A 15,797-nucleotide genomic window follows, 5' to 3' on the forward strand; every position below is an offset into this window, starting at 1 on the left:
AGTATTGTTTACGTGACGTCACAATGTAGCGCCAAACAGCACGTGCAAAACAAACAAATCAAGTACGCTATTTTAATGTCGCAAATGTTTAAAGTTTTACATTTATTTTACTTTTAATGATCTTTATTTCGCTTGAAAAATTATAGAGTGAAATAAAATAAACAAAGTTTTATCAACGTTTTCAAAACTCGTTATTCATTTAACGACAGGGGCGGAGCCATATTTAACACAGTACATGTAACGTCACACGAACTCGTCACTGCATTTGAAATAAAAATGAGCGATTATTTCATACTATTTCACGTTAAAAGTACAACAAGCTCGCTTTGAGGCTTTGCCTTTTTCATATAATGTACATGTTGTGTGCGAATAAGGAGTATGATTTTGCAGTATTAATCATTATACGGGGAAGTCAAAGTCCGGGCCCGCAAAGCAGGCCCGGGCTTTGGCTTGCCCGGCTATAGACTACACGTGTATATTTAAAAAGAAAATCAAATAAAAAAACAATTAAAAAATATATAGAATTCTATACCTATCAATGAAATTTTCAGTGTCAGTTCTAGTAAGGCGCCGCCATTTACAATGTAAGTCAATGATAAAAGGCGGTGTATTCCGATAACGGAACAAATCTCAACTTTTCGGATTAATAATAATCGTCGAGTGTTCCGAGTGAAAACGGAAGCGGATAATATAATAACGAATGACACCTTTAAAACGGAAAAAATGAAAGGATTATTTAACGACTTCCCCGTTCATAGGCTTTGCCTAATTTCATATTATTTCTACTGCGTGACTAACGCAGAAAGGACTATTTTTGCTTAATTTGACCTCTCTGTTTTGGTAATTTACGTGGATTGCAATTGCTGTTTGCAATGTGTAAATAATTTCCTTCGTTCACTTCACAATTCTTTACTTTTATATACATAAATCAAGTAAATTAAAAACCAAGTGCTATTTAAAGATGACATTTTCAAATATAACACTTACATCGATATAAATCCTTTTGCTGGATACGTGTACTAGTAAATTGTTTTGTTTTTTAGCCAAAATAGTGAAAGCAATACCCTCATTTGAGATGGAAGCTGTAATAGAATATTTTGATTTACTAAATCTGAAGTAAATTCTCCTATTACTATCAATAACACCTTGTAACGTTAAAGAAATTCATTCTGCAAAAAGAACGGAAATGAAATTCGGTGAATGATCGACAGAGCATTTTATGATACAGGTATTCGCAATTTTTGGATGTCCGTTCTAATCCTAATCTTCTTCCGGTTCTTCCTCTTCCGGTTCTTCTTCTTCCGGTTCTTCCTCTTCCGGTTCTTCTTCTTCCGGTTCTTCTTCCTCCGGTTCTTCCTCCTCTTCCGGTTCTTCACATTCTTCTTCCGGTTCTTCACACTCTTCTTCCGGTTCCGGTTCTCCTTCTTCTCCCTCTTCTGCTTCGACGTCTTCTCCCTCTTCTTGTTCCTCCTCAGATTCATGTTCTTCTGATCCCTCTCCACTAGAACCACTGCTTTCATCACTGCTTCCACTGCTTCCACTTTTTACTTTAATCTTCATTTTGATTTTCATTTTCTTTCCTTTTTTATGCTTTTTTTCCTTTTTTGGTTTGTAATCTTTAATCTTCTCTTCGCTGATTGACATCTGCTTCATCTTCATTACAGCAGACACGTCTGTCTCTTTACAAATAGCAAGGAGCAATTTCTTATAGTCACCGCTTGTGTCACCCTTAATAAAACTTTCTAATGGTTTGCCGTACATTTTCAGAAATTCGTACTTGACTTGTTCCATGTCCAACTGGAAAAGTAAAAAAAGTAAATTCAGAAGTGTCACATTTCTTTTATTTATTAGGAATTATATCTCTATTTTAAATGCAGTGTGGTATCACATTGCAATTAGTATGATATATTCACATACAATGATATAATTACGAAGGCCATACGTACATATACTTTGTCGTTAAAAAAACGCATTCTTCCGGTATTTATGTATAAAAAATTCCGCTAAATAAGTAGGCTATGTAATGGTTTGGTTGATGCTAAATAACTAAATTTGTCATCGGTATATATAATTGGTTTGATACATAATCAGATACTCTAGTGGTAATACCTCTCTTCTAGTTACTACAAGGCGTATCAGATCATTGTCTTTCGTTCCAATACCTTCCAAACTTTTATAAAATCTCTCTGCGAAATATGCCGGAGTATTACGAACAATTCGCACTGAAACGAAAGAAAACCAAAAAAAAAAAGAAATGTTTTTCACTACATGTATTTAAGATAAGAGATAATAAAATTTACTTCTTTTTGAGATAACATTTCAATAGCAATCAATTTTAGAAAAAAAATCATATTTCTAGTAATTAGCTTCACGATCAAAGAATCGTTACTCAAATTTCTTTAAGGCATTCCTCAAGGAAGTGAGATACTTTTGCATTTAAATGAATTTCATGATGATTCCTATGTAAAACAAAATACATGTTATCCCTCTACATAAAGTGTATGCTTTCTTTCTCAGGAAGATTGTTGCTAATTTTGAAATAACTACGTTCAAAATAACAATTAGACAACAGCAAAGTTTAATGTATTGCTGAACGGATTAGTTATTGTTACCTATGGAAACAAGTCCATCTTGTATTGCTCCACTAAACTCCTTCTTAATCACTTGCTCGATGTCCTTCCCGTAAATAGCCTGGTACGCATTGAATGTTGCTATTAACTGTAAGTGATTCCTTGTACAAAATATTCGGTTGAAAGTTGATTCATCGGTACCTACTTTGCCAACACCTGCCTTATAAAGGTAATTTAAAATATGTGGTTTAAAATATGTGGTTTGCGTATATGTAAAATGTTAATATTAAGATGTAAATTCTTTTAATAAACTGATTTGTAACATTAAAAATGGTATGATTAATTGTAATTATGAACATTCAAAATAATGATGCGATAAGTTTGATTACTAAGGGAGATAACTAGTTGTTAAAATGCATTTGTAAGCAGCTATGAGTTATGTTATGAAGGAGGAAACTATCAAAAGCTGTCTATACAACGTGTTGTTTCTCCTATACTCAACATTGATTAGACCTAACGTTTACACTGGAAGTGTTGACAAATTTTGAATTTTTGAATTTAAATGGACTCAACTAAGGTTTTTGTACATAAGGGGACTTGGTAAATTTTAAAGATTTCTGTATTATTTGATTTAGGTCTATTTAAATTTAGAAATACACTCCGTTTTTCTAAAATAATTATTACTATTGTGAACATTGACCTTAAAATGTGAAGAGTTTAAACGTTTTTTTTTTTTTACAAACTCTAAAATTACTTCCAACCAGTACATGTCTTAAAATTTTATATAAATCATAGATAAATTGAAAAAGTCAACACACACTTTTAATCTTCAAAATTTTTTAAACCTTATATAATTCCTGTGCTTCCGTAATCGCCAGGTCCTCATCAATTTCTTCACTCTCATCTCTAAATGCAGTCAATATTGAGACAAGTAAACGTCGAAAATGTCCGCTTGTGTCACCCATTAGATCCTTTTCCAGATCGGACTTAAATTCTGTAAAATAAAACTGAACATTATTGACAGTGTCTGTTTCTGCATTTACATCACATTATCGAACTAAATTAGAAGTAAATGACAAAACATATAATGTACTATATCAAAACTATCAGAAAGCAAGAAAGGTTATGTCCGTTATTTTACTGTTTATGTACATGCATATATCACATCCAATTATTTTCTTTGACATTTGAGCCGCGTCACGACAAAACCAACATAGTGGGTTTGCGACCAGCATGGATCCAGACCAGCCTTCGCATCCGCGCAGTCTGATCAGGATCCATGCTGTTCGCTATCATTCTATACTTGTTATAGGATTTGTAAGCGAACAGTATGGATCCTGATCAGACTGCGCGGATGCGCAGGCTGGTCTGGATCCTCGTGGTCGCAAACCCATTATGTTGGTTTTGTCATGGCACCGCTCATTTCTTTGTGTCATTAAGTAAAACACAAACTTCCCATTATAAATATATTTTACAGCTTCATTCATTCCTACATTCAATATATTTTTCTTGTAAATATGACGAACTTTTGGAAATGGGAGATTTTAATAGGCAACAAAGAGTGTTTATTAACTTACGTTTCTTGTATTCTTCTTTACGCTCTTCTATTTCATTATTGTCACTTGTCAATAATATTTCAAGAATCGTCTTTTCGTCTGTTCCCAAACCCTGAAAAAACATTTTAAACATTTATCATTACAATAGATATTTACATATTTCTCTTTGCATTTCCAGGTTATTATTAATTAATTTGATTCATTAAATGAATGGTGAAAGTCCATTAATTTAATGATATCAGTTGATATTAAATGAATTAATAACAGTTGATAAAAAATATTCATCCCTTGAGATATCTTAGTTGCTTTGATTTTCCATATCAGGGGTAATGCCAAAGAGATTTATCAACAATCAGGCATACATTAAATTACAAATAATGCATCATAATATGGAAAACCGTTATGATCCTGCAATATTTTCATTTTTGCCGTGTTGGCCTTTCCCTAGGGCTTCTAATTACATATTATATGCAAGAAATGTTTTGGACCTTTCAGACTTTGATGACTAGTCCGCGTTGCTAATACATGCATATTGCAAGTTTTTTGTTTATAATACATGAAACACGGTTTCTGTTTATGTCCTCTGTAAATACTATAGTACATGTATTGCAATTTGATAATAATTTTTTAAACAAACGTTTATGGAATAATGCGAATAATACTTTACAAAAAGACAATCAATCTTTGGAACAGGTTATAAAAAAATAATTAAGAGACTCAATTCTACCTTGATTGCACCATGGATTTCTTTCACATCGTAGACTAGATGGTCCTCGAGCAGAGCCAGTACAAGCTTTTGAAAGTTGCCACTTATCTCCGACTTAATGTTTTTTATCAAGTCCTGTAGAAAGAAGGATATTACACATATAGACGGATTTAAAGAACAAAACATTTTCATAACAAAAAATTCAATGTTATTTATGAAAAAGCATTTTATTTTGTAAAAAAAAACAAGCAACCAGAAATGAGCCGTGTCACGACAAAACCAATAAAGGCGTTTGAGACCAGCATGGATCCAGACTAGCCTGCGCATCCACGCATCCATGCTGTTCGCTATCAGTTTCTCTTCTTGTAATAGGGTTGGTAAGCGAACAGCATGGATCCTGATCAGACTGCGGATCCATGCTGGTCGCAAACCCATAATGTTGGTTTTGTCATGACACGGCTCAAATGGAGTCTGCAACAAAGGGTGTCCATTTCATATTAACATCATCGTCGGAACCCAAGGTACACATTCCATATATACATTTAATACTGGTATATGTTACCGAGGCTCAAAAGTAAAATGAAAAAGCAAATAAGAACATACTACACGGCTCGTATTAAATGAAAAAAAAAAAAACAATGAAAAAAAACCCCAAAGCATTGTATTGGTGTTGTGAATAATATTTCCATTGAGTGTGTTCAGTATCCACACCATAATTATTTTACTATATGAACAATAATCTCTTAAAGAATCAGACAAAGCATTTACATCATTATCATGATAAAACAAAATATGGTTGATCAGTCTGATGACATCTTTAAATTGACGAAGTCAATAGAAAATTCAAATACATGCATATCTGTTAATTTGTCCACGAAACAATTTATTTCAATTTGTAAGAATCGTTTTTCAACACATTAATTCCTCTCTTAGATATACTATATATACTACCTTTCCATATTGCTGTTTAAAGGCTAGAATTATTTCTGCTAACTGGTCCGAAGAATGCGTTGACATAACTTCTATAATTGCATCTTCGTCTGTCCCTGACATTGATATAGAACTAATATTGAAACTTGTGACAAAATCAAAGCATTATATCAAACAGTAAAGGTTTCGGTCAGCCTCTGATCTGTCATATTTATATACTTAAAAATATTGTCGTTCAGAAAGTCAAATGTATTGACAAATAATTTAATGGAACAAAAATAGTTGCATGTCAGGTTGTTGCTGCTTCATGGCAATTAACATCGGCTTTATTAAAAAAAATTATACGTTTTTGGGGAGGCTATGCCGACCCAATGTTAATAACTGTCTGTCAAATCTTACTGCCGCGGTAATCAGGTCAAAAAATAGTACCTTGATTTTTTCTAAGCTGACTCATCACTCATCACAGACATTTACAATATGAAAATATTTTCATTCTTTAATTTCATATCTGCAATTTGTAAAGATAATAATTCTCTGAAAAATTCTTGATTTTTGTTTAAATCACTACTCCGTGACGTCATACTGCCACGGTAATCAGGTCAAAAAATAGTACCTTGATTTTTTCTAAGCTGACTCATCACTCATCACAGACATTTACAATATTAAAATATTTTCATTCTTTAATTTCATATATCTGCAATTTGTAAAGATAATAATTCTCTGAAAAATTCTTGATTTTTTTGTTTAAATCACTACTCCGTGACGTCATACTGCCGCGGTAATCAGGTTTAGGCATATTACGTACGTCTATATTAAATAGTTCTGGTATGAAAACCCTTCAAAATAATAACTTTATCCATATTTTTTTAACAAAAAGCATAAATGAAAATTTAAAAGTAAATGCTTTAATTCAGTGGCAAATATTCTTTATTATTTTTGATAACAATTTTCCAATTACTACGCAGCGACCAACTGTTTATGACGGGTCATTAACTAGAACGTTGCAACTACGTATTCTCAATATCATGCATGTGCTTTTGTTGTTAAAACTATTAATAGTCCTTAATATTTTTTAAAGACAAATAATTGTAAACTGTCGCTTACATCAGAGACATGGATCATGCTTGCGTGATAACTAAGGAAAACTAACTTATTTGTACACCCCAGGAGGCTGTACGCGGAAAACGCTCATAAACCGCTAAATCATATAGCTGTTTAGTAAATATTTTGCATACATTTAACTAAATTCACTGATGGTGATGAACATATAGTTTTAAAACATTTTATTCTTTAACCATTATCGCCGAAAAAAAAAAACTATTTAACTACAAAACCCCTAAGGACCTCCGACAAAATCCCAGCACAATATTACATTTTACATTAGCAAAATAAAAAAAGCAATACTTATATTTTCATCTTACATAATTCATTAATCAAACTTTTAACATAAAAGTATCTTTGGTAATTGACAGATCCCTACTCTGATCTTTTATTTGTATAGGAATAAATTTAAACATGTGCTCTTTTGTTTAGGAATATTTTGTAGTGAAAGTCTTATATATTCACTAATCTCATAATTAGAATTAGACAGGTCAGGAATTTATACAAACAGTTGTTTAGTTAACTATGCTCATTTTAATCCCAATAGAAACATTCAAATATTTGTGGTAAAAAACATGACCAAAGTACCTAGTAGTCGTTTACCCGGTGGTGATCCCATTAAACTGATTATAGATTCGAATTGATTAGAAAACACAAATAGAAACATGTGTTTCCGTACAACAAAATCGGAAGTAAAGTGAACAGTTAATTGACAGAAATATGTGATCAAGGAAATAAGTATTTCAGAGAAAGACGCAAAGATCAGTATGACCCCCGTATTGTGTAATTAGAAAGTTTATTCAATTCTAGGGCATACATCATAATTTGATAGTCCATTTGTAATAAAATTCAAATTTTCAATAAAGATTATGAGATACATAAAAAATATTAAAGAATAAAGAAGCTTTAATTAAAAAACAAAAAAAAAAAAACAAAAACAAAAAAAAAAAAACCGCATACATATACAAATTACTTACGTCGAGCATCGGGAAGTCATTAACATATCTTACGAAACTTTAATTTGAAACCGATATTTGCTCGCGCTGAAGTGATAAATGTTTATTTGAAAAATAAAAAAAAAGAACTTTTATGGTTGTGTTCTAAAAATAATGGGCGGCATAAGAGGAATTTCTTATTCATTTTACAACACTTGAAAAATTACTACAGAAAATGTGATGTTGTTTTGTTTTTTCAACAAAAAGTGTTGTGTTTTTAAGTTTATATTTATACTCGGCGCCGGAATAACCATATGTCCGAGATTATAGCATCTGGACGTCTTTTTCAAGCAGATTCTTCCTGGAAGCCCATTCTTCGTTCTTTGGTGGTAAAGGAGACGACAATACCGTCAAGGCATCAACTTTCTGACTGACGACAACAAAAACGGCATCTATTAGCGCCAAACCTCCAGAGTAAGTCACGGACACGTCAAACCAATCACCTCTGGTACTTATGATGACTTGACTATGACCTTCCGTGTTGCCTTCTCCGCGACGTGCACGCCTCTGGAGGTATTTGGAGAAGTTTCAACAAAAAACTTCCAAACACGCCATTTATAACACCATTCATAGCACTGACGGCTTTCGATGTTCTCATCTATTTGCGGAAATGGTCGACAGGGAAAACCCTACGTAATAACCGCACACCCTGTTAACAACAGATTTTTCCGCAGTATATATTTCAAGCTAGTGAGGTTTAAAAATACACGTAGAATCTATCGATTAACTACCATAAGTTGGTTGAGTGTTGAGTGTTGGCGGTAAAAAAAAAGAAGATATAACTTCCTGATCAATTTTCACTTAGGTTGATTCAGTTTTGAATAAGCTTTGCAGAGATGTATTTTTTCAAGAAATATTTAGCTTTAATATTATCCGACGCCGTCAGTAATGAAATGGGATTAATTTTCTGAAACGTGATTTTATTCGAGATTTGCTTCTGAAGAAGACAACCTTCTGTCCGTAGAGCATGAATGTTAATACTCATCACAAAGACAGTATCTTATTGATCTCAATTATGGTACATCTAAACGTGTATAATTTTTTATGTTCAATAAAAATGTTGCATCACTGCAGTTGTTATTATCATTCAATAATATTAAAATGACATAAAATATTTATGATGAACAGTCCTAGAATATTTTGATAAGGAACCGTCAGTTGTAAAATGTTATTGTTATCTGATAATGAACAGTCGTCATACTTGCTGGTATGTCATTTATTATTGACAGTTTAGGTTTTTCAAAATTTGCATGATTAACAGTCCGAATGTAGACCTTAATTAAATGTTCTGGAATATTTACAAAATGAATAGTCAACCTCATTAACCATATATATGAATGGTTGAACACAACAGTAAGGATAAATAGCGCAATGTGCATATCTTTTTATTTTGGTAGCATATTTAAAGCAAAAAGAAAAAAACTATAAGTCTGAAACATTCTCTCATAGCCTCCCCATCAGTACATTCAGTGCTTTGATTTATGATAGGGGAACAACTTCCTTACCAAACCCTTTCATTGCCTTTCTTAACGTAGCAGCGGATTCTTCTGGGTCAAACGGTTCACGTCTAAACACAGTTCCCTGGAATATAGAAATGGCAGGTATAACATAACTGTTTGAAATCCAAATATTTCAGTGGATCACAAATCTATATTCTGCACAAGACCCAATCCCTTGTCGTTTGTATTCATCCGGAAATGTATATGAGCCGTGTCATGACAAAACCAACATAATGGGAATGCGACCAGCATGGATCCAGACCAGCCTGCGCATCCGCGCAGTCTGATCAGGATCCATGCTGTTCGCTATCAGTTTATCTACTTGTTATAGGGTTTGTAAGCGAACAACATGGATCCTGATCAGACTGCGCGGATGCGCAGGCTGGTCTGGATCCATGCTGGTCGCAAACGCAATACGTTGGTTTTGTCGTGATGCGGCTCAAATGTAGATGTACAAACAACGGATGCTCCCACACTCAACTGTTTTGTCAGTTAACTGACGGACAGCAGGACACAGAGGGACAGACAAAGAAAATTCTGCATCGACTCCCCATACCTTTTAGTGGTTGGGGGAAAAAAGACATCTTATCTTTCCAATGTTGACATTTTGATTTTTTCTAATATTAAGATTTTCAAATCTCAATTTTATATCCTAAAGTATGCTTAAAAGAAAATAAAAATAAGTAAACTCAAGATACAACTACATATGTTTACCAACATTCCTGTAAAATTTCATGACTCTAGGTCAAATACTTTTTGAGCTACGCAAGACACATGTTGAAAAATGCAAATGTATACCGTCAAGGGCAATTACTCTAACAAAACTGAATAAATCCACAAGCAAATTCCCACGTACACAACTTCACATGCTTATCAACATTCCTGCTCTAGGTCAAGTACTTTTAGAGAACACGTGACACAAATTTGGAAAGGTTTTTTTTTAATTTAAAGGGGAATTTCTCACAAAATTAATAAATTACAAAAAACCCCGAAGTCAATTTCCATTAGATAAACATTTATAAACTAGTCACTTTTGGAGGAAGGGGGTTAAAGCGCGACACATTGAAAATTTATTTTTTTTTTTAAAATAAGGGGAATAACCACATAAATCCAAACAAATCCCAGGGGAAGACAACATAAAAATTATGCCACCAAAATTCCTGTAAAGTTTCATGACTCAAGGTGAAATACTTTGAGCTTTGCAGCAACACAAGTTGAAAATAGCAATTTTTCAAGGGCAATAACTCTAACAAAACTGATTTATTCCACGCGCAAAACCAAAGGTGCACAGCATCGCACGCTGATCAACATTCCTGTTAAGTAAGTTGACTCTAGCTCAAGCACTTTTAGACCTAGATTTGTCACAACATGAGCACGCACGGACGCACGGATGGACAAGTGCAAATCTAAATTTACCCCCACAGAAAGTGGGGGTATATATATACAAGATAAATACAGTGATTAATTATCGCTTTAAATTGCCCATATATAGAATTTACTAAGATATGGTTAGTAAATAAAATTTGAATACGATTTCCATTTCTATAATACTGATTGTCTAATTATTACATACTGGAGTTTATATAAATGTTGTTTACATAACTTACAATTATAATATCTGTACAACTAATAAGAACAATGCAGTATGTTATTAATATAGGACTCTTATTTTCTTTTTTTAAAATATATCGTAACTGTGCTCGGAATATAACAGATAAACATATGAAATTAAGGCTGGAGACATGGGACTATTAGACATGTTCGCTTTTTTTCTCGACCTGTTCTGTTCTCGCTTGAATGTCGTCGGTATGTGAATATCTAAAGAATTAATGTGTAGGTCCTGTTGGATAGTCTAACATCATATTTAACTACTAAAGTTCACACAAAAACTTACCACAAATTATGTCTTATTCCTAATGCGTGTGTGTTATTTAGGAGCTGATTTTAATCAGATTGTATCGAGATGTAATATTGTTAGAAATTTCTATGAATTGTCTGACAACATTTGACTAGAACAGTGCTGCAATAGGTAACATTTCATATAAATACGCACTCATATGTAAATTGAAACAGGGTCAGATTAAAGAAATTCGATCCCGTGTTGATGCCTACATAAGGGTATATAGTAAAGTCAAAATGTTTACATTTTTGCCTCTATTATTTTTTTCAAATTTACTTCGCATGAACGATAAATACCTCACATGGTCCAATGAAATTTCTGTAAATATCCATCGGAAATATTAACCTGGAATATTCAATTGAAAAAAAAAGAGTGGGGCAGTCTTTTTACATTTTGGGCAGACATATTTTATCTTAAACATTTTCTTATATCAAGTGTTGGACAATCACCATTATAACAATTAATCTTTTGAAATATATAGTCGATTAAGCTCAACTTGACAACGAAAAAAGGCCTATAACTTATAATCGTATAACTTAAAGCATATAAATTTAGAAGGTTTAAATATGGAGATAAGCAAATTAGCTCTGAGGCACAATTTAACTACAAATTAATGCGTGTCCGTTAAACACATAACTATGCAGTCTAAATTATGGTTAAGATGTTTAAATTATGTTTCATTTGAAGCCGACAACTTTACACCACAGGCATTCATATGTATACTGAATATTATGAATTGTAATACTTTGTGCATTATTTCTTTATTTTTTATTCGCGTTGCAATTTTCCATCGAGACACAACACCAAGATCAAACGGGAGACCACACAGATGATGGTCGATACGAATGTAATATGTTGATAATGCTTTAAGCCAACACAATTAACCTGCGCAAATTACAGTAATGTATCTTCTGTGTAAATAGTTGAGAGACGTATATTACAAGGGCCTAATTACATTAACTTTTGTAACGCAAAGACATCAAATATCGTGTAGCTATATACTCGTACTACATGTAGTAAGTAAAATAAAAGATAAAAACAGCAGTATTGATTATCGATACAAGATGCATAAACAAATATAATTTACTACAAAAATCGAAGTTTATATCGAAATTCTTACCTGATATTCATCGTAATATTCATTATATTCCGCCATTATATGTTTAGTAAATCTAATTATACATTTTAAGGTAGATACTCATTTGTAAAAACACACAATTTGCCCTCAGCTAACGCTAACTTTCCACACGAGTAGACGCCAAATATGTAGACTCAATGTAACATGATCTGCTGTTTTCTTGATGTTGTTATTGTTGTTTTTATTTGTAAAGGTGGGTGAAAGGTGATGCTAAATTCAGTGACCCGCTAACTTTGTTATGGATTTGCCGGAGCAGACGATAGCATAAGCCTATTAAATTATAACGCAAGTCTTTCGCCATAGCCGCAAAATTTGAAAATAACGTAAATAACGTCTGCAGACGGCATCGCTACATGAGCCGCGTCATGACAAAACCAACATAATGGGTTTGCGACCAGCATGGATCCAGACCAGCCTGCGCATCCGCGCAGTCTGATCAGGATCCATGCCTACTTGTTATAGGTTTTATATTTCATAAGACTGCTTATCAATAAGGTTGAACATGTGAATCAAAATAACTATCGTTGTAAAAGTGTAGATCTCATTCTCAACCATTTAATGAGGAATGAAATAAAACGAGTCGTTTATCCGCACGATAAAGTATTTTGCGGCTTAAACGCTTTAAATAACAATTGCCCTTAAGAAAAATATAATCTTTTTTCACATACATAACATACATCTTATTTATGGTTCAAATAAAATGGGCCTTAATAAAATGTCCCAATAACTCATGCACGTTAGATTACAACGACCAATAATTCATTCAAAAACGTGGTAGGCTAATTTCTCACACACATTCATGTTCACCTAACTTTAGATTATATCAACATTAATGTGTCAGGTACCGAATGTACGATCATAACACTTAATTTCAATGATAATGATCATCAAATTGAAATTATGTTGATATATTCTAAATTTGCTTTAGTTAATTGGCTCATTCACATGATGCGTTACATGAGTAGTCTTATATAATTATTATATGTAAGTTGGTAACGTTCTGTTTGAGAAAGCGGTATTTATCGGGTATTTAACACCGGTTTGGAGTTTTAGGAAATGACCACGAAGTCAACTAGTATTGATTAAGCCTGTGGCGCTAGTGTATGTGAAATGTTATTTTAGTATCATGTAAAAAAATTAAAAAATATAATAGAACGGAAAATATAAACAAGAGCTGTCCGTAAGACAGCGCGCTCGACTTTTTTATTGCTTGCCAATAAAAAAAGTTTTTGCAGTAAAAGGCAATACAAGAATCTCTGTATTTTTAAAGTGAACAATGGCCATGAGCATTAAGATATTTAGTGAAGAATTATTTTACTGAATTGTGTGATACCCTTGAACACTGCAGCAAAGTTTGAAATGTTTAAGTCAAAAGAGTTAAGGGCCATAATTCAAATAAAATCTTTGACAGAATTACCTTCTCCTGGACATGTTTGGGAATCATGATTGTAAACAAGTATTCCAACTTTCAAATTAATATCTCAAACAGTTCAGTCAAAAAGTGGACTGGTACTAAAAACTTAACCAAGATTCTAAGTCGATAAAAGGCCTTAATTTTTAAAACAAATCCTTGACAGAGTTACCTTCTCTTGCGTACAGATGGGGGTAATGATGTGAAATAGCATTAAAAGTTTCAAAGCAATATCTCAAAGGGTTAAGGCAATAAGTGGATTTTACCCATATTCAATGTATTTTCTAAGTCAAAAAGGGGCATAATTCTGTCAAAAACCTTGACAGAGTTATGTCCTCTTGTCTGTTGATGAAGGTCGTGATGGTAAACAAGTATGGTCAGTTTCAAAGCAATACCTCCAATGGTTTTGAAATAAAGTGAGGTGGTACAAAAAACTTAACCAAGCTCAATACACTTTCTAAGTCAAAAAAGGGCCATAATTCTGTCAAAAACCTTGACAGAGTTATGTACTCTTGTCTGTAGATGGAGGTTATGATGGTGAACAAGTATGGTAAGTTTCAAAGCCATACTTGTAATACTTCTGAAATAAAGTGGGGTGGTACGAAAAACTTAACCAAGGTGTGACGCCGACGCCGACGCCGACGCCGGGGCGAGTAGGATAGCTCCCCTTTTCATAGAAAAGTCGAGCTAAAAATGCGTTATTTTCATTGCCTTAATGTCAGCTTATGTTTGCTGATGTCATGTGAGCTTTGTTGTTATATGAATTTTGGCCTACTTTCACTTTGGACAGACTTGGTGAAAACAAACATGGCTGACAAAGCAGAATCACCTTAAGGCAATGAAAATAACGCATTTTTTTTAGTTTCAGAGCGGGCACGACCACCACTGTCTATATGTATAAAGCCGGACGGACTGGCAGACTGACAGACAGACAGACGGACAGTTCGATTTTAATATGCCACCCTTCGGTTAATAATTGACACGATATTTATCCAGCAATTTTATCTTACTTTTGAAAAATAATTAAATATGTATAATCGTTTCTTGACAAAAAAAAAACGATAACAGTTTTTTTTCTGAAATATAAAAAAGGTGGAAATCAATTGAGTGTCCGCACTTCTTTGATGATTCGGCAGGTGTTTAAAAATCAGATTGACAGATTCTTACGAAGAGCTGACTAGTAATTTGTCAGAGGTCATCTCGTGTGTATTTTTTATATTATTTAACAATGATAACATTATATTTCATTTATTTATGGATGCTACTTTGTGCGAGTGTGTTTTTATGTATTTTAGCACTATGGAATTTCAACATTCCACGATGAATTTCGGTAACTTACAATTAAATGAGCCGCGTCATGACAAAACCAACATAATGGGTTTGTGACCAGCATGGATCCAGACCAGCCTGCGCATCAGCGCAGTCTGATCAGGATCCATGCTGTTCGCTATCAGTTTCTCTACTTGTTATACGGTTTGTAAACATAAAGCATAAAAACCATTTCAGTCTGGAACCTTACACTTTGAACCAAGGCGCGGCGGAAACTAGGAGACATGACATCTGACCTTAATGCACCACCGAAAAGCAATTTACCGATGCGCAGGGAATTCTACAAATGTGCTGACTCACAATTTTAACAAAACATAATATCACATGTGTCAAACATTTACATGATACACGTGATCACGTGTTATACCCATATACAATTACCGATTTCTGACTACATGTAATTAAAGGCGACATGGTACGTCCGTGCATTTATTTGGCATTGCGGCAAATGGATTCTAATATACAAACATAAAGTTAACACATGTTAAAGGCGTTTTCGAGAGTATCATTTTATTAGTAATAAACATTTTTGACAGGTTATATTATAAGTTATAAAGATTTTGAACAGGTTATATGATCTTATATAAACAAATTTATATTATAGCAAGCATTATTTTAGAGAAAAAAAGTGAATTTTCTTCATGTATTGACAGCAGCTATAT

At 33.3% G+C, this 15,797-nt stretch overlaps 1 protein-coding gene across 1 annotated transcript; it reads right to left on the minus strand.

Annotated features, from left to right (window-relative positions):
• Positions 1–357: 357 nt before the first annotated feature.
• On the minus strand, positions 358–12,614 carry LOC132757572 (annexin A4-like). The gene is made up of 9 exons (XM_060748889.1): positions 12,378–12,614; positions 9,364–9,439; positions 5,784–5,878; positions 4,854–4,967; positions 4,148–4,238; positions 3,416–3,564; positions 2,613–2,790; positions 2,110–2,222; positions 358–1,797 (listed from the first exon to the last, which is right to left on the minus strand). The coding sequence occupies exons 1-9, from the start codon at positions 12,411–12,413 to the stop codon at positions 1,261–1,263; spliced, it is 1,389 nt and encodes a 462-aa protein (XP_060604872.1). The 5' UTR covers positions 12,414–12,614; the 3' UTR covers positions 358–1,260.
• Between the last annotated feature and the right edge of the window lie 3,183 nt (positions 12,615–15,797).

This window comes from Ruditapes philippinarum, unplaced genomic scaffold (genome assembly GCF_026571515.1).
Source record: "Ruditapes philippinarum isolate M1 unplaced genomic scaffold, ASM2657151v2 ctg13424_1_1_1_1, whole genome shotgun sequence".
NCBI lineage: Eukaryota > Metazoa > Mollusca > Bivalvia > Venerida > Veneridae > Ruditapes > Ruditapes philippinarum.

Excerpts from the sequence above, each read along its gene's own strand:
- LOC132757572 (XM_060748889.1), bottom strand. The coding sequence starts at position 12,413 with ATGGCGGAATATAATGAATATTACGATGAATATCAG. Across the intron at positions 4,239-4,853 it reads AAATCCATGGTGCAATCAAG|GGTTTGGGAACAGACGAAAA; the intron begins GTAGAATTGAGT and ends ATGTTTTTTCAG. Across the intron at positions 1,798-2,109 it reads TTGTAGTAACTAGAAGAGAG|TTGGACATGGAACAAGTCAA; the intron begins GTATTACCACTA and ends TTACTTTTCCAG.